Raw genomic sequence first — 20,056 nt, forward strand, 5'->3', positions numbered from 1 at the left:
TACTTATTGTGCATATAAGCAGTTGATATATAGTATTCAGGGAAAAGAGAAAATATGCACATGCATCATATTGTGTATTCAAAATCAATACAGCAGACTAGATTACAGTAAGTACAGAAATGTACTATATCAGCATTTTTTGGTAATACCATGAAGGCAAAAATAGGAATTTTATAATATGCCATATGTATATTGGTAAACAACTTGGCTATTATATCTTAGAATAAAATAGTTCATAAATCATCTAATTATGTAACCTGAAAAAATTTATGAGAGTGCTCAATGTACAATCTTGGCATCTTCAGTGTACAGTATATAACTAACAAAATTCTTCAAGTCAAAAAAAGTAAAAATCTTTTATCATTAGGAAAATTTATCTAAAAAATATTATTAAATTCATCTCTCTGAGGATGAGATAAAACCCTAAGTTTAATTGCGACTAATCTTTAACTAATTAACTGACTATACTTGACTTTGGCCCGTGAAGACATTACTTGTTTTGAAAATTAATTTATTCACAGGGAAGCATTTTATCTCTAACCCTATAATTTGTATCTACAGTTTTAAAAACATCGTCATGTCACTTTGAAGTTGCAGCTAGGCATATGAATAATATAATGGGGGGTTTTACACCATTAATGAAGGCGCTCCACATGCCCCTTGCTGTAATACTGCACAGCCAGAATGATATGATACTATCTAATATATGTATTTACATGAGCTGAGAATCTGAAGCAAGTTTATAAGGTTACAATAATAAAAAGGTAAAATGTCTGAAACAATTGCTTAACATTTTCAATTAATCAATATGAGCATGCCAATTAATCACACCACACGGTTTTACAGATAAGATGTAAAAAATAATTTAGTAATATTGTTAAATTCCTGTTATTGTAACTTCTTTCACCAACAACCAAATCTCTCTTAGTCTGTAGTTAGACTGAACTACCTATTTTCATCTTTTATAGTAAGATTCCCACTACTCAGCACTTGACAAGAAATGAAGTTATGGATTATTCATCAGCATATTTCTGTACACACAAACCTTATTTTTAGCAATGTTGGGATTATTTTAGCAGTTCCTACTCCTAACATTGTACCAGCAGAAAAAGCCAAAATATACATATTGAGCATATATAGTTCATCTACAGTAAAGTTACTACTGTCCCCAAGTATGTGTTTCCTGTACATCTTCCTTGTCGAACTCATTAAGCTTGTTAAACCAGGATTCTGCCTTTGTTGACCTGGTTAACTTACGGTCCAGTTTTTCAAGCTTTCTATCCATTTGTCGAGTCGTTTCTTGCAGTATGTTCTGTAAAACAACAAACATGTGTGAAAAAAAAAAAAAAAAAAAATATATATATATATATATATATATATATATATATATATATATATATATATATATATATATATATATATATATATATATATATATATATATATATATATATATATATATATATATATATATATATATATATATATATATATATATATATATATATATATATATATATATATATATATATATATATATATATCTGACATGGTAGTAGAGTCCGATATAGGAAAAAAAAAAATTAATAAAAATCTAATGAAATACAGTACAGTAAAAGTAATGAATAATGATGAATGGATACAGTACAGTAAGTAATAAATAATAAGGAATGGATGAGTGTGACTGAGCACTTAACCTTTAATGTAGCCAGTTGGCTGATGCCATGGGGCTCCAATTTCTAATTATACATGGAGACTACATTAACTGGAAACGTTCAGTATAGAAAATGCATGTGTCATTTGAAGAATTTTTTAATCTATATATCGAGAATTAATAGTCGACGTAAATGAAAGTCACGTGAGTCCAATTAGGTTGTGTGATAATATATATATATATATATATATATATATATATATATATATATATATATATATATATATATATATATATATATATATATATATATATATATATATATATATATAAAGTGTGCTCTTGATTGCACTTGTCGACTAACATCCTGCCAGGGGATGGAGTCCCTGACTAGTTGCTAAATTAAATGAACCCAGAGATGAGCACCTGCCTAATCATCCAGTGTTAACTCAAATAATTTCTCTAACCTCCACTGATACACTAAAGTGAATCACGAGTACAGTATTTGTAAAGAAAAATTAATTAGTCATGCTCTTCGGCTACACATGCAACAGTGAAAAATTAGAATTCCAAGATAAAATGGATGAAAATCATAAAAAAATAATAATTGTTCTTAATTTAAATAAAATAAAATAACCATGCTCTTTATCTAAACATGCAAAACTGAAATACTTTTATCAGAATTTCTAAAATGTGAAAGCACAGAAGACACCACAGAATATTAAAGTGACCTTTTTGAATATATTCTAAACATATTATACAACATTCAAGCTTTTACTCTGCAACAACAGAATACAAAACGGTATTACATATTTGGAGTAAAAAGAGGAAAGTTGTCCAAACAAAATAAAAATTAATATATAAATGAGTCTGAGTGACAAAATTTTTTTTTGCTTTGGTAGTACAGTGTATTGTATAATAACAATTACTGTATTCATGTACAGTAATCCCTCGGTTAACGAATTACCTTCCATAAGATTCTTAACTTCGGTTAACGAGCAATCCCTCGATTAACGAATTTCTTACGAGCGCTCCCCAACATGTTTTCGCTTGCATTTGGCGGCCCACCAGCTGTAGTATTAGTCCACCAATACAGTAATCGGTTCTAGGGCTTAAATTCCTTACTATTTTAGTAAATATCAAGAAGTTTGTACTATTCAATAATTTTAAGTTTTATATTAAATTTTTTCGTCATTTTAACACTTGTTGAACATAATGGAAGAATAGGAAGCTAGTTTTTTGTGCGCCAAACAGCCTGTCAACACACCATACAGGTGTCAGTCTCTGTGTCTTTTCAGTGGAGGTAACATCTTGCTTCAGACTCTTCAACATAAATGCCCTTTTTTCTGTGTTTCCAAGCAAATTATTGGTCATTTTGAAATTTATTTTACATATTGACAATATATAATGCAATGCAGTGTTGATTTAAAGAAAATAATCTTTAATTACACCAAGTGAACAAAAATTTTATGGGTGAAATGGTGCCATGGGGTGACTTCTCTTCCACCCCAATGCCTTCTCTTCTCCCTTCTCCTCCACCCCCATTCTAATTCCCATCATCATCATCATCCAGGAGCCTTCTGCATACACACCTCAAAGTAAGTGTACTTTACTACCTTTATTGTTGACTTTAGGCAATTTTCAGTGAGCTGGAACCAATTACCCAAAAACCCATTGAAACAATGGTTTCGGTTAACGAATTTTTCGATTAACGAGCAACTGTACAGTACTTGTACACTATAAACATTTGTTTTAAGAAACATAGACAAAACAAGTTTGGCAATGCATCTTGATGGGCTACTGCTCAATGAGCAATAAACAACCCCCCACTCTTTCTAATAGTAGAAAAAGGGTGGAGGTGACAGGGAAGGGGTGGTGGGCACTACCCAAATATTGAAAACCTAAGTAGTTTAATATAGAATTAAATTTTTATCTTTTATTCCTTAACAGTTTTATTTATTTTTTTTTAGTAGAAAATGTAGTTTTTTACAAACATAAACTGTATGTGAAATGATGTTTATTGTAAATTTGCATATCATGGTTAATATTTATTGCAACTTAATCTTTATGACAAAATGGTTACTTATTGCACTTTTCTTCTTTTTCAATGCTCTTTAAAAATGAATACCATGTGCGAGAACCTTGTAGATGTGCAGAGATGCGTCAGTTGACACAAGACCATGAGAGGGCGAGCGTGCACCCACCTTTCAATAAATCAGTCATGACCACAGTTTTCATTTATTAGATGCTTATTGTTTTAATGCCATAAGAGTAGTAAAAATAGGTGTAAATGGTGGTGGTAGATCAGTGGTTCACAAATAATTGTATGTACAATACCTGTACAGTATATCGTGTTTTTTTTTTATAAATGTTCCTGTATGTAAAATCACCGCAAGTACCCTCAATATTCCCAGCCAAGAATATATTGTTAACATAGTACATTATTTCTTGTGGGAAAATTGGTTGTGTTTATCACAATTCTACCTCCCTGGCAATAAACAAGGACCACCTGTATAAGGATACATCACATTCCTTTTGGTGGGGAGTGCACCAATATTGGCCAGCAAACTAACATGACTGCATAGTCTCCAAGGACACCACTGCATTTGGTTAAAGATTTATCAGTGCTTGGAAGTGACGTTAAGTAAAGGTGGTGACACACTGGTTACTTTCCTCCAAATATGTTGTCCGTTTTGCTGGTCGCTGGCTTGATGGCCCAGCAAGCAGCAGGATTTGTTGGCCGAGTTAGTGGTCAAATGAGCTTCAATTAGGTGAATATTCAAGTAAATTTTGAAATAAATCATGAAACAATGATATTTTCAAATGTAACACATAAAATGGTGACATGTTTCTATTTATTTGTCACTTTAAATCTTTTTGTATTATTAAATTATTATTCAGGGTCTTTGACCAGCCAGCCACCGCCACTTGTAAACAAACTTCGCAACACACCTATTGTCTTTTCTTAAGCTTTTGCAGATGCCTCATTTGTTTCAACAATTGAAGAACTATAGCTCAAGACTACAAGCCCTCGAATGTAGTAACGGGATCCATGGCGAACCTCGTCTAGACCCTTTGTTGTTGTTTTCGTTGTGTTGGGCAGACGCACCAACAAAACATCCCAGTGTGATGCAAGCGTCTCTTTGTTTTGCTGGCCGGACCGTGTTTGCCCAACGTGTTGAGAGGAAAAGTGCTCAGTGTGCCGCCACCTTAAGAATGGCATGATGCTAAAAGAAGTTATGAAGAGAACAATCAATGGGATGAGAGGAATTGGAGATAGGCAGTACCATATTATCGACTGAAGAAATGTAACCTTGGAGACAATACTTCCTTCATTATTTTCTGACATTAAAACATTGTCTTGAAATAGAGCAGAATGTTTTAAAATTCAAGGTAGAGATATGATTTAACAGAGGGCTAAATCTACTAGGGTGGAAAAGGTAAAAAATGGTTTGAAATGAAAGAGGAGGCAATGGGTGTAAGTTATGGAGTCGTGGAATCAGTGATGAGGTACACTAAAATGGTTTGGTTATGTATGAAAGATGTACAGGGGCACTGTAGCATATTAGTTGGGTAGAGAGATTGTTTACATCTTGGATGCAAGAGATGGAACACCAAATTAAGGAGAGAACAGGGGAGGTTTCATGGGAAATAGAGAAGGCAAGGGAGGTTTGTATTGACAGGGCAGCCTGGATGCTCTTGTATTATGGTTATGCCCACAGAGGAGTTTCCTGGAGAAGTGAGGTGCCACAGAAAGTAAAGATGAAGGATCTTAATTAAGGTCTTACAATCAGAATACAGTATAGTCCAGTTTTATTAGAATCCTTATTTTTTTTAAATAATAATACTATTGAAATTTCAGCTTTATATATACAGTACTTGTAATATCTCGAAGTACAGTATCTTCATTCAAAATGTTAGTAAGGTAATCACTGGCTTACCTTTACCTGGAAACTGGTCCCCTCTTCAAAGGACAAGCTTTGCATAGCCAGACAACTTTGCACACTAACCAAATATTTTTGTTTTTTTCATATATTTTCTAAGCGCAGTATAAGGTTGGAGTGACTTACAATGGATCTAGGAGGAAGCAATACCCAACAGCACTCCTCCACCAAAGCTTGTGGCCAACACTATGTTCTCGCGGGCAAAGCGCACCGCCTGAAAAGATGGAGTTCTTACATTCAACCTATCGCCTAAAAAAAATTTATTAAAAATAAAAAAAATTGCTCTAACTCTTCTCCACTTAAATTACGTTTGAAAGATATTAATATGCAACAAAATTTCATGCACTTATAACACAAAAGCTAAAAATACAATCCAAATCATAAATTTCCTGAAAGACATACTTAAATAGATACAGTATTTAGTTATAGTCTAACTTCAGTGCCAAATTTTAATTAGAACCAAAACTTGACCAGATTCAGAATTTTTCAAAATTATGCAGAAGGAATGTGACTATTTAAGAGAAACTTCTTCATTAACCCTTGTGACAAAACTCGAGTCCATTTACACAACTGCAACCTGCATTATATGAAAATAGTCTTTGTCATCATGGAAGATCCATGTTTGTCACTGTTAGTGGCAGTCTGCCCCCTGCCACCCACTAGATCCTCCCTCCTCCCCTCAAACACTCCACCACAGCATAACTTTAATTCAATAAAAATATAACATGCTCCTAAGAGTTAATATTTTTGCACACGGCTGTAAGTAGGTTTTCCAATAGCCACAGTCTAAGGGTTAAGACAAAATGAAAAAATCATGATACTGAATATGATGTCTTAGAAAACTAAATAGCACATAAGTAAAGGTAAATGTACTCGGAATTATAAGCCTGAAGAATGAATTATAAGCTATGAGTGAAAGAATGCACTTGGTCACACTAAAGCTCTTCTCTGAGATCTGAAGGAAAGTAATTTCCTTCCACAAGGACTAAAATCAAAGCATCTATAAACACGGAAGAATCCATAAGAGATCCAACTTGAGCCATACACAGTATTAAAAAATCCACAAGGATGAGTCCTTAAATGTACAGTATATTTGTATATAAATTACTCATTGTAGCAAAGTCAACCTTCCAATACCCAACAGCTTAAAGAGGAGTACTGTTGCTATTGCTTCCATCCTCCTCTTCAGTCCACTAACTTGAGTCTATACAAAACATGAAAACTTCAATATATTTGTTCACATATTTTTTAGCTTTTAGTTTGTGTACAAAACATATTGAACATATCAATAATATAAAAATTCAAACACATTTGAAAGACACACTCATGCATTAAAAGTTCTGCAAGCAAAAACAATTACTGTACATGGGGGTCCTCATTATACTTAGTACCGATACACGTCCCTAACAAATATCGGAAGAAATTTTCATTATATATGTCAATTGTTTCATATATACATCATACGTCCTCATCTGTGAGCTCTGTCTTGGAGCATCATGGCATCCCCAAGGGTCTTCTTCCTATCTTTCTTAAGCTTCCTTGCACAGCGTACAAAAGTGTTTTGGCTGCAAATACTGTACTGTAACCCATCGAAATGGCTTCCAGCACCCATCAAGTGATGCTAGTGTTGTGAAGAAACTAAAGCCCATATGCCTTGCTATGAAAATGGATGTTTTAAACCATTTTGATGAAGGTGAATGTGATATGGACATTGGTGTATCAGTGGGCCTAACCCCCACAATAGTGCATAGTATCCAGAGTAACACAGACAAGATTAAGACTCATTGGTGAGTACAATAAAAAATTGTTTTATCTTCTTAATTAACCATTAATTTAGTTTGTATTTATTTTTATGGGGCAAAAGGAGGCAGGGGAATGTAACCACATCATTAAGTGAGGACTTGCTATACCCCTAATTACATTAATTCTTTTGGAGAAAATTCGTCATTATAAAACGTCTCACTATAAGTTGCGTTTCTCTGGAACATGTCCTGACGTGTAAACAAAACAAATTTAAAGAATGCATTTATTTTGATAAAATTTATCCAAGCATTATTATAATTATTGTGACCATAATTTTGAGTGGTTAAGGGGGTTGCCATAACATCAAGTGAAACCACTGCATTAAGGTATATTTCCTTAAAATGTGACAAACTGTTTAACACAGTAACACACAATAAACAAATAAGTTGGTGCTGCAATGCATTTCGAACTAAACTTATGAAATATCATAAGCATTCATTTCATTCTCATGCAGTCTACAACAGAAAATTTTAATATGGACAACAAACACATGGACTAAATGAGAGAGATGCAGCAAAAAATAACTTAACAAACCTCATCTCCAGCTCTAGCATTTACAGTAGACTCCACTTCCTGTTTAAGCTTCTTGGCATTCTTTTCAAGATCTCTATTCACTCGATTCCAGTCCACCTAGAAAAAATAATTTTGTAGCAAGAGATCAAACTGTAATTATAATTATGGGAGCTGTTAGACACTTTAAAAAGACAACCCCAGAGAAGAACTAAATCAGTCAGGTAGAAGTCAATCCATTAAAACTTAGTGACGACTTTATCACCTGCTGCAGCAGGAAATAAATGTCTGGAAAATGATCGAAAACATAGTAATTAAAATATATTCAATGATATATGAGCCAAGAACTATTCCAAAACAAAATAATTACTGGGCTCATGCAACAATCTGCATGCAGGTAAATGAGGCCTTGGAGAAGTTCAAAACTACTGTACTATTACAGTATTGATTTTCTTGATGATGTGGTACCATTAAAGGAAATAAGAATAAAAACTAGGACTGGATCCTGGATGAATCGTGGGATATAAAATCACAGATCAACTTGCTCAAAAGATTAAAAGGGACAGATATGATGATGAGTTACATGAAGAATTTCAAAAAATAAGAAACAATGTACAAAGATAGATATAAAGTGGGAAAAATCAGACTGAAGTACCTAAAACAATATAACCGAGGAACAAAATAACCCCTCAAAACACTCTGGCAGCAACTAAAACCCCAGCAACAATGAAGTACAATACAGTACACTAGATTAAGAGACGGACACCTTTAAAGCTTAAGATAAATATTCAGAAGAAAGAAAAAGGTGCAATATAGCGCAGTATCTTTATATAAGGTATAGGACATTGACTTTCAATACAATATAGTACAGTACCTTTATATATCCTTTATGGGCTGCCAGTTGCATAATGATGAGGCTACCACCTACAACTGTTGCTGCAACTTTGCCCACCTTCATTGATAAATATCCCACCACCCTGGAAAAGGTAAATGATTTGCATCTCTTTTACAGAACTTCTCTGTATCCATTTCACATCACAAACTATAGAATAACCTCAGAAATCCAGCACTGATGTGGCTGTGATCCTAATGAATTTGTGAATTTAAAGTTTTCTAAACGTGTCGCTCTCCCAATGCCTAGCCACCTTAAAACCACAAAGCATTTGTGTTGAAATTCATAAGACCGTACTATTCAATCTATCTTGCCAGAAGAATGAATAAAAACTTATTTTATAAAATGAAAAAGGCAAACATACCCCATTTACTATGACAGCAAATATGAACTAAGCAAACCACACTGAAATTTTTTTCACTAGACAAGGTTGGTTTTGTGTCAGTTAAAATGGCTATATGGGTTGCTATCATTTATACCAGGGGTTGTGTTCCTACAAAGGACTGGTGTACAATATAAGTAAAAGTTTGTCTATAAACTATGGTTATCAAAGACAGTCAGGTTACAAAGCAGTTTCCTGCAATTTAATGTTATATGAAAAATTGGGCTTCAATATGTACAGTAAAAAATAAATAAAAAAAGTGGGTCCCAAAGGCATGACTGCCTTCGGTACAAAAGGAGGCAGCATGGCTGGTACTGCTCTCATTTCCCCAATTTGTAAACTTAGGTACCCATTTACAGCTGGGTGGAGTAAGAGCGCCCAGGAATCGAACCACTGACCCTCAGAACAGGAGGCGAGCGCTGTATGCACTCAACCGCTGCACTCCTAATGTACAGTAAACCTTCCATAAATATTGCACAATACTTTAGTTAATTTACTGAATCTGTAGTAATAAAAAAAAAGGCAAAACATTCAACCGAACAAGTGACATAAATGTGCAGGGTTGGATGGATGATACAGGGAGGCAGGAAAGCAGCAGCAATGAGCAGCCACTTTAGGTAAAACTCTGCCTGGTATGAATTAAATTTGGGTGGAGAAAAGCTTCAGTACAAGAACTACTAAAGGCAAAAAAAAAATAAAAAAATAAAAAATAAATAAATAATAATAATAATATAATTGAAGTTGGGGATGAACTGATGTGGTTGAATGGAACATGTTGCTTAACCCTTTTGAGGGTAATGGTTTCTCTCAGACAAATAAAATTGTCTGGAGTTAGCCAGAATAAAATACCTGCACCACTACCCTCAAAATGATTAATCGAGAAGGGCTCTTAAGAAGAATGTGTATAAACTGATCGTGTATGAGTTACGTGGCACAAAAACCCACATTGACTACATATTTGTGAGGATATCAGATAAGAAACTTGTTAGGGATGTAAAGGTTGGGGAAGAATATGCATTGTAGCACAGATTGCTTGTGTGTGACATGTTGCTGAAAAGGTGACGGAACGGGAGAAATTGTATGCTCCTAGAAGGAAGGTGTGGCAATTGAAGAAACAGAATCTAATGTTGCAAATTTTAGAGGAGTAGAATCAGCCAACAGTGTGCGGAGTAGTGTTTCGTGAACTGGGTCAAATAAAAGGATGTTCTGTTAAGTGTGGCTGACATGGTATTGGAATATTGAAGTGAAAAGAAGGATAAGAGAAAAGAAAAGGCTGATTTTTTTTAATACAATCATAAACTTGGGCATTTTACTTACCATCCTGACAAGCCACCAACAGCAACTTGTTTTGTGACAGGCTGCTTGGTCAGATCCTGCATAAACTGTTGGAGCCACGACATTCCACTTCTAGCAGTTCCTCTAACATCAAGAACCTCAAACTCTTCTTCGTCTGTTGGTTTTTTAGGCTTAGTCTGGCTACTTCCTCCCATAGCAGGTGTTAATCAGATATATAATGGTGTCTGAAATAATTACAATATCCATAAATCCATATTCACCTCTACAACTGTATTCTGGTTCTTATCTTTACATATTTTATCAAAATAAGTAAATCTACCTGCATCACATTTCCTAAATAAAAGTTATATCGTGTAATATTAAGTAATGATCCTGGAATCTTATTTTACAGCTGAATGGGCCACATGGTTTCAAGACTTCATCCATCAAGTCTATGGGCCAAACCCAAATTAATCCACAGCAATAACACATGACAATAATTTAGCAATTACTGGTAGTACAACTTGCCTATCATAACCATAACCATCAAAAGTGGTCAGGAAGGCAAATGTTTACCAAATAGAGCTTGTAATTTCCTCCTGTAGTGTAGGGTTTAGGCAGTAAGGGAGAAACTCTTACCGCCTAGCCCCTTCACTACATATGCCACTTTTAGTATTTGGGCAATTCCTGATGGATTTATTCAGCAGAGGGCTCCATACACAAGGGGTTAAAACCTGTCTTAATTAACTCTTTAAGGAATAGTCTTACATTTAGGTACAGATTTTAATCTGGCTAACACCAGTTTATTTTTTCAGTTGAAAGAAAACTGGAAGATAGTGAAAACAATTATTGCACAAACATTACAATTGCCCAGTGACACATGAGGTTCCTGAACTATATCCTTATACCTGTAGTATAAGCAATTCCCAATTCCCTAGGATCAGGAGCCCCCTTTAAAGTTTCTATAGGGATATTTACCTCAAGAAAATTAACAAAGTTGTGAATCCCTCGAGGTTATCAGCTCTCTGACAGCAAGCCTGGATGTAAATTTCTAATCACTTTAATTACTCTTTTGGAAATTTATACTTTGAATGATCCACATTTGGATCTGTAATTCAGATGAAAATATCTGAAGATTATAACTGCCTTAGTCATAATATTATACTGTACTGCATACACATTATGGACACAAAAATGATGAGACCCATTACCAGTATCAGTTTTATATAACTACGGTAAACTTGAAGCCCTTCAGGCTAAACCTGCATATTTTTTTATATTCTAAGTAGTCAGGCTTTTTCCAAATACAAGTCAAAATAATAAAAGTTCTTAAGGATACAAACATAGAACCCCTTCCAAGAGCATGGACATCTGGAACCCATCTAACTGAAACCAGGGCTAGGAATATAAACACCCATAAAAGCCCATCCCACATCTTCCTACACTAGGTTTTCAAATTACCAAATGATTTGTCAATTGTGAATTCAGCAGGAAGGTGCTGTTTTGGACTGAAGGTATGATTATTTTTGCTTTATTAATGGCATGTTCAGCATGGTCACAAACAATTATGTAAGTGTTGTAGCAAAGTTTCTTGGTTTTGGTAAAATTTCTATTGTTAAATGAGGCCTGCATGTATTTGGTTGCTCTTTGGTAGAAAAGGTTGAAACAGGGCAAGGATCTTGATTATTATGTTATTAGACTAGGGGGGATTAGAATTCCCTGCATTTACCCGTAGGCAGGTACAATAATCTTTAACTACCATACCTCAGGGAGTTGCAACACTACCTCGCCAGCTAAGAGGGCACTTGGAAGTCTTAAGCCCCGTCCACACGATCGGGCAGTGTCCGGCGGGCTTTGCCCATTTACCGTGCAAAGCCTGTGTGTTGTTGTACACACGGGAGTGGTTGGCGGCAGTCATAGTCGGGCGCCGGTAGCTAGTAGGTGGTCGGCAGTGGCGGGTGCGGTACGATCACCATGGTGTGTCGCAGGAATAATCGCCGGACAGTTAAAGCAAAGAGCATAGCGTTGTGTACTATAATAATTGTTGCTATGTGCAAAAAGAAGAAACAAATGCAGAAAAGGGAATGGTGCAAAGAGTGGTTAGGTCGAAGAAAAGTATTGGGAAGTCATGCCACGATTTTACGTGAACTGCAAGATGGACATGAGCTAGACTTCACCAATTACATGAGAATGGACCCCAACACCTTTTACAAACTTCTAGCCATATCCGGCAGCAAACCACCAGGCAGGCGGACCATGATTTCGCTCAATGCCGGGAACGGGCACTCCAATGGTTTGCCCGCCAATTTTGCCTGATAACGGGCATTTAGCGCGTGCCCGCCGGGCACTGCTCGGTCGTGTGGACGGGCCTTAACATATAGTGGTATGTGGAAACCATATCATAATGTTTAGGTGATAAAGTACCCAAGCTTTGGTAGGTTAGGTTAAGTCAGTTTGGTTCAATATATGAATGATTTAACAGTATAAACGACATAGATATCAGCGTAGACAGCAACATAAGTACTGTATATTGTCGATGACACTAAAATAAGGCGAGTAATTAAATCTGACGAGGACTACGCAAAACTACAGGAAGACCTAAAAAAAATTTTTGAATGGTCTGAAAAATGGCAGATGAAATTCAATGTGGACAAATGTAAAGTATTTAGTCTAGGAGATGTAAACAGAGAAACCAGATGAATAACGATGTTATAGATAAATCCGACTGAGAAAGATTTGGGAGTAATGATAAGTAGGAATCTTAAACCAAATAAACAATGTTTATTTGCTTGAAACAAGGCATACAAAGGAGTGTTAATTACAAGACTAGCGAGGTCATCCTAAAACTATATCTTGCGCTTGTGAGACCTCACTTGGATTACGCAGTTCAATTCTGGTCACCGTACTACAGAATGGATATAGAATCCTTAGAAAGAATTCAGAGGAGAATGACAAGACTAATCCCGGGCATTAGGAACCTTGAGTACAGAGACAGGTTAAAGCATCTTAACTTGCACTCCCTCGAGAGACGTACTGTAGAGTGAGGGGCGATGCACAGGCCAACCGGCCTATTGTAGACTCCTTGTTTTCTTATGTTTAAATGGAAGTCAGGGCTAAACAAAGGTGACATTACAGAGGTACTCAAACTATCCAACCAGGAGCAAAATCGTAACAATGGTTTTAAATTAGAAAAATTTAGATTTAGGCGCGAAATAGGTAAACATTGGTTTGGAAATAGAGTAGTGGACGAGTGGAACAAGTTACTAAATATCTTCATTAACTCGAATACGCTGGATAGCTTCAAACACAGGTTGGATGGATATATGAGCAATAGGAGTTGGGTGTAAATTGGACTGCCCAGTATGGGCCAATAGGCCTGCTGCAGTTTCCTCCATTCATATGTTCTTATGATGTTACTTCAGAGTTCCCAAACCTGCTGAATGTAAACAGAGGAACACACAGAACTCTATATTGATTTGTATACAGTATAGGGAGATAGAAAAAAAATGATTTATAGCATTTTTGTCGAATTATGTTTTCCTTTTTTTTTTGCTTTCCAATTTCACTTAAATAATGCAAATTTGTTCACACAAAGTGAGCAGTTTTAATTACCTTATTGGGATTTTTGGGGGGATCATTTGAAGATTAGGCACCTGGAGTTGTGTTGGGGTGCTTAAACTTCAGGTGGGTTAAGCTAGGGTGGCGAATTTTTAGGTGACACTTTGGGGAGTCTAGTCTTCATGAGATCTAATTTTCTCTACTACGTTTGTGGAATAAACACCAAATGCAAGAGAATCGATCGCGAAATTATCCCAGAATATTTTCCACCTTAACACTTGTACGTGTTAATTTTCTTCATTGTGATTTTTAGGCAACTTAGAAAAATCCTTCACTTTTCGGAAATCCAAATACCGTAATTACACTGATCTAGTGATAAAATGCATGTCATCAAACACTAAAAATGTGACAAATTGGTAATTTCTCGGACATTAATCGTAAGTGACAAAAAGTAATTGGTAATGAATGTGTAATAATAAAATATAGACCTTATTCATATACAATTCATACCTCTTCCCCCAGCTGCTCCACCTCCGCTGTTGACCAGCTGATGACCAAGCTAAGAATGGTGCACATGTTCCAATAATAATGGTTTTACCGTAAATAATAGATATCGTTGTTAAAATTCCAATTATTTAGAATAAATCAAACTCTTAAAATTATTTATATTGACTCTTATCAGATGAAAATATATTGTATATGTTCCTTTTGGTGTTCTCGACTTGTTTTACCCTTTTAAGAGTCTGCGTGGTACTATAGGTAAACATAGATTATGAACTCCTGGGAAGGTCAAAACACACTCGTGGGGGCAACTGGGAACTGAGAAAACTGTGCTTAGCTTAAAATCTTATCTTATCTGTTTTGTAGATTGTTTAATAAACGCTAGAAGAGGTCAGTATATGATATATCTAATATCAGTAAAGTATAACTGTAAATCAAAACGACGTAAGAATCATAACTGAAAATCTATAAAAATAATGCTGCACAGTTGCCAAATCTGACATATCTTTTACTATTGAAACTACTGTATTCATGCAAATTATTATATTGGTATTTAAATTTTTACGGTCACTAAATATATCTTACATTAATTCAAAAGACGAATGTTTATTTTGTAACAAGTTTGAAAGGGACGCTAAAGGTAAAATAACTGGTAGGCGGTACCTGTGGTGGGAGGCGAGCCTCAGGTCGCCCTGCACAGCACACGCAGCGTGTACTTGTAAAGTTGTTCTTGTGCAGTGTACATGCGATGTGCTCCCCGTATAGAGTTACCAGTGAATATGAGTGATTTACCTTTACAGTGAGTGTTAGTTGTACATATGGAATCAGTGTAAGTGATTTAACGGTGACGAAAATGGAGGTAACGGAGACGACGGAGGAAATAAACTTGACACCTCAAGAGTTGCAAGTTCTCTCGGAACTTGACAGGTGAGGGATACAAAACAAGTCGTCTCAGTGAATAACCTTCACTGTTTCCCTTTCGTTCACTCTTACTTTTCCTGTAAAATTTAACATTGCATGAGACTCCAAGCACCTCGCCCATAGTATGTAAGATGAGTGTGGGGACATTGTTGTTTAGAGCCTCACCGGTCACACTGTTTCCTTCTCCGGCCTTCCTTCCTCATGCCCTTCCTTCCTCATGCCCTTAATATGTGTGCGTGCAGAGGACACCACAGTGTAGAAAACATTTGACAAACATCCTTGATAGTTTAAAGCAGACAACATATCCAAGGCATCTTCATCAAAGAACATAATGTAATAGAATAATTGTATTAAAATATTTTAACTGATATGGTGCTGTAACTACTGTACAAAAGTTTTGGTAAATGTGGAGGAAGCGGGGGGCACCAGTTACCACCTTACATTTCAACAAAATTTTCCAGAATTATTGATTCTAGAGTTTTTAGTCAGGTACAGTAACACGGACTCTCATGTTACTCTAAATCACCTTAAAGATGCACTATGAGTAGCAAACTTATTTACAGTAGCTAGTGTATCATTCTGGGCTTCTGATATTTGTGAAAGATGATTTTAATTAAAATATGCATAATGTACCTAATAATCATAAGGTACTTTTGAATCAAGTTAGGTTAGTTGTTTCATGAAAGAGAAGTATAGCAGCCCTTGCATAATAGAATAGTAAAGCTGCATTTCATAGATTGGGATGAATTGTTTCTGGGTATTATTTTTCAGACAACGTGGGAATCTTATAAATTTTATCTTTGCAATCAGTTTAGACAATTCCAAGACGCTTTTCTTCTTTCATATTTCCCTCGCAAACGACTTATACAGTGGTCCCTGGTTAGGAGATTAGGTTAGGTCTTTTGTGAGAGAATCGTCATAGAAGAAAAGTGTCTTAAAATTGTCTAAAGTATTGATTGCAAAGATAAAATTCTTAAGATTCCCACGTTGGCCAAAAATAAAAATTTACCTGCTGCTGTATATATCAAGAAGCTATGTATTGCATTTTATACAGAACCTTTTCATGATGTTTTCCTGGGAGTCATACAGTACTAATACAGGTACTGTACTGGAAAGGAGCCAGGTGAGCCAAAAAGTGGCCAATGCAAACGTAGATACAGTATGTCTAATGAATGCAATAAAAGATTGTCTTCTCTGATAAATAAAACAGTACATGAATAATAAATGAATAATAGTTGGTTTACAAAAACATTGCAAGTTAGAGTTGACTATAAGAGTGATCTGAAAAATACAGTGAATAATAAGATTAGGTTAGGTCAGGTCCTTTTTGCTCCCTTTCAGTCCTTTTCGGGGTAATCTGGTTTTTAATGGACAATAAAACATGCACGCCATTATTGACATCCAGTTATAGACCGGGAACTTCCAACGTACCAGAAACTGCCACGTTATATAATTTAATGTTCATAAAATGAGCCTTACTAACCTTCGTAACCTAACTTAAATTATATAATAATACTTTATCCTCTTTGCCACTTGTTGCTTGTTAGCCGCTTGGGTGGTCGGTTACGTCTCTGTTAATCATTGTTGGCAAGTACTAGGCATGTACTGGTTCCAGGATGTAATTGTACCTGCACCAGTGTTGGTCATGTCTGGTCTTAAATGAGCTCAAACTCGGTACTGTCACAACACACTCTGGCAGATTGTTCCAAGAGTTCATGACCCTCATTTCAAGAAAGTTTGCTCTCAGAATTCCTTGAACTTGTGGCTTCTTTAATCTTAAGCTGTGACTTCTATGGAGTGAGTATCTGCTAGCTCCAAATATGGATACTCAACTGAATGATGTATCTGAGGTGAAGTTCAAATTTAGTCCATTTAGGTTAAAAAAATGTAGCACATTAGCAGTCGCTACATACTGTACAATAGCAGTTTCTGACACTTCAAAAAATTTCTAGTCTCACAAATGTCAACAAAGGTGCTTGTGATTTTACACCCATTCAGTGCAAGATTACTGTTTTCAGTATTTAGTGTGCCCCCTTTCCAGGTAATACTCTTGGTCTAAGACATGGTCGTGGATTAACCAGCCACTTCAGAAAAATTATAAAGGAAAGTATATCCCATAACACGTGGAGGAATTGCAATTTTAGTACCGGTACTGTACTGGAATTTTTTTATTTTTTTATTTTATTTAAATTTTTTTAATGACTAAATACAATCCATCTACCCACGGACCACATGTTTGCACTTGGAGTGTTAACAAATGCTTCCCAGCGACTGACAGAATACTAAGCAACTAAATGGTTCCCAGCAACCTTATTTAATATATATATATATATATATATATATATATATATATATATATATATATATATATATATATATATATATATATATATATATATATATATATATATATATATATATATATATATATATATATATATATATATATATATATATATATATATATATATATATATATATATATATTAGCCCACCAAACCTAACCTAAAATAAAATATAGTACAGTAATATACAGTACTTTCTTGGGATAAGTAGATAGGTTTGATTGGTCTTTCTTATCTCGAACATCAGAAACTGTTTTGCAAGCAGTCAATATGGCATTGCTGGGAATTAGTGGGTTGACATGTATTCATGTTGAGGAAAAAAATGTAAATTGCATTTCCTCCTCCTGTATTTGGATGTTCTTGAAATAAGAAAGAAGTTATCTTCTATGGAACATTTTTCTAAGTTGCTGGTTAACCCCTTCTGCACAGGGTTGCCTCCAAGCTAAAGCAGGACAATGTCCTAGACTACTGTACTTCACATGTACATATATTATTATCCGATTTCCTGTAGCTTCCGTACTTTTATTCTGTATTGTCATGATCTGCAGTATTTGATTTATATATGCATCATATCACTTTTTATATATACATTACTTGTTTTTTATTGCAAATTTATCGGTTTAGAAGTTGTAAGTTTTTGTTCTTATGATAAAAGGTTTTATACACCTCCATTGGTCTCATTGTTCTTATAAATTGTACAAAATCTATCATGACCTTGCTCTCTGTGCATATACTGTAGCTACTGTATATATTTACATATCTACATATATTACTTGGCAGTACCCTGGAAATTCAATTTATCTTTTTATTCAATACTGTACTGTATTTACAATTGTTTTGCTTGCTACAGAGCTGCTGCCAAAATGACGTTATTGGTAGCTACTTTATATACCATATTGTATACAGTAAGCATTTTTGGAGATAACGAACTTACTAGTTATAAGGTATAAAATAATTTCAGGTATGGTACACTGAATCTGACTCCCTTTTTAAAGTCATCATTGGATTAGGTTATGAGGGATAGGTTCCAGAAATCCTCACAAATAGCAAAATTCTTGTACAGTATAGCCAGTTACTTACCATTTTTGACCTCTGTAAACCTACCTTGTAAATGACATTTCTTCAATAAATGCCTGTAGAAGCAATGCAATGCATGATAATCATCATAATAAAGCAAAAGAATGGAAAAAAATATAGAAATAATAGTAGAATACTGTACAATATGGTAGTGTATAAATAGGAAAAAATAACGCGAGTGAATTTAGCTAAAATAACAATCGTGATGAGAAGTGGAGGATGCAGTTATGTTAAAATCTCTGCTAACTCCCCAAATTTGGTTTTATTTTACTCTTCTGTATAATGGGTATATGCAGTGCAATACAGGCAGTCCCTGAGTTATGAACAGGTTACGTTCCTGGACCTTGTTTGTAAGTTGATTTGTTCATTAGTCGGAACAGTGTTAATTTCATAGTTTAGGTTAGGTTAAAGCACAACCCTGCCCATGTAAAATGGAAAAAGGCCACAAAACAATAGTGATGAGAATGATGAGTTGTTCAAATCTGAAAACAAAGATGGGTACTGTGTTAAGAATGACTTGGGGAGAGGTTGTAAAAAATAATTAGAGATTTTACAAGAGGATTAACACCTTAAAACTAAATTGGGGAGTGAGGTTAGGTTATGTTAAGTTTGGTTTAATTGGGTTAGTATTGGGGGTGTTTAAACCCTTCACTATGGGGGATGCTACTATTAATATTTTATTTGGCTAATGTCGGACGCCTTTATTCAGCACAGAGAGACCCCCGTATGCAAGGGGTTAAACATTAGATAAAACGAGTGGAGGCTCCCAATCTTCATGAGATCTAAATAATTTATTGCAATAAATCTAAATTGCGATATATGATGATTAACTGTAATTAACCTCTGTTGATTAGTGGAACCTCATCATCTGTGAAATTACTGTACAGTACCAGTAAGGATTTGCAATAAAATCAAGGTCAGAAAGATATTTGTATTTTCTTTACTAGCTACGATTTATACCTTGTGCAGTACTGTACAGTATCACCATGATATATAAAACAAGGATTTTTTTTTAAAAAGAAGCTTTATCCATTACTAATGATCAATTCAACATTATTTGGTCACGTGAAAAATATTAACTTATATAGCACCCAGAGTCAGTGTTAGATACAAGTATGGTACAATATTCCTCACATAACACAAATGCTACATTCCTAGAAAGTATCATGCAAAGCAGAAATGTGTAGCTAAAGT

The 20,056-nt window shown here is 34.9% G+C and overlaps 2 protein-coding genes across 3 annotated transcripts in view; one reads left to right on the top strand and one right to left on the bottom strand.

The window, feature by feature from the left end:
• Window positions 1–1,029: 1,029 nt before the first annotated feature.
• Window positions 1,030–14,651, bottom strand: LOC121871911 (FUN14 domain-containing protein 1-like). 2 transcript variants are annotated; one of them, XM_042374610.1, is made up of 6 exons: window positions 14,529–14,650; window positions 10,503–10,705; window positions 8,786–8,888; window positions 7,936–8,031; window positions 5,725–5,812; window positions 1,271–1,312 (listed from the first exon to the last, which is right to left on the bottom strand). In XM_042374610.1, exons 2-5 carry the CDS (start codon window positions 10,673–10,675, stop codon window positions 5,732–5,734), a joined length of 453 nt encoding a protein of 150 aa, XP_042230544.1. In that variant the 5' UTR covers window positions 10,676–10,705; window positions 14,529–14,650; the 3' UTR covers window positions 1,271–1,312; window positions 5,725–5,731. The 2 variants fall into 2 exon arrangements, with proteins under 2 accessions (XP_042230472.1, XP_042230544.1); XM_042374538.1 differs by lacking the exon at window positions 5,725–5,812 and having other exon boundaries at window positions 1,030–1,312; window positions 14,529–14,651.
• A 559-nt stretch (window positions 14,652–15,210) lies between these two features.
• The window catches only part of LOC121864587 (putative mediator of RNA polymerase II transcription subunit 24), a 119,718-nt gene continuing 114,872 nt past the window's right edge, over window positions 15,211–20,056 (top strand). Inside the window, exon 1 of the mRNA XM_042363693.1 lies at window positions 15,211–15,446. Coding sequence (XP_042219627.1) covers window positions 15,373–15,446 — 74 coding nt within the window. The 5' untranslated portion in view covers window positions 15,211–15,372. The remainder of the gene's footprint in view (window positions 15,447–20,056) is intronic.

The sequence above is a fragment of the Homarus americanus genome, unplaced genomic scaffold, assembly GCF_018991925.1.
Source record: "Homarus americanus isolate GMGI-L3 unplaced genomic scaffold, GMGI_Hamer_2.0 scaffold51859, whole genome shotgun sequence".
Classification (NCBI taxonomy): domain Eukaryota; kingdom Metazoa; phylum Arthropoda; class Malacostraca; order Decapoda; family Nephropidae; genus Homarus; species Homarus americanus.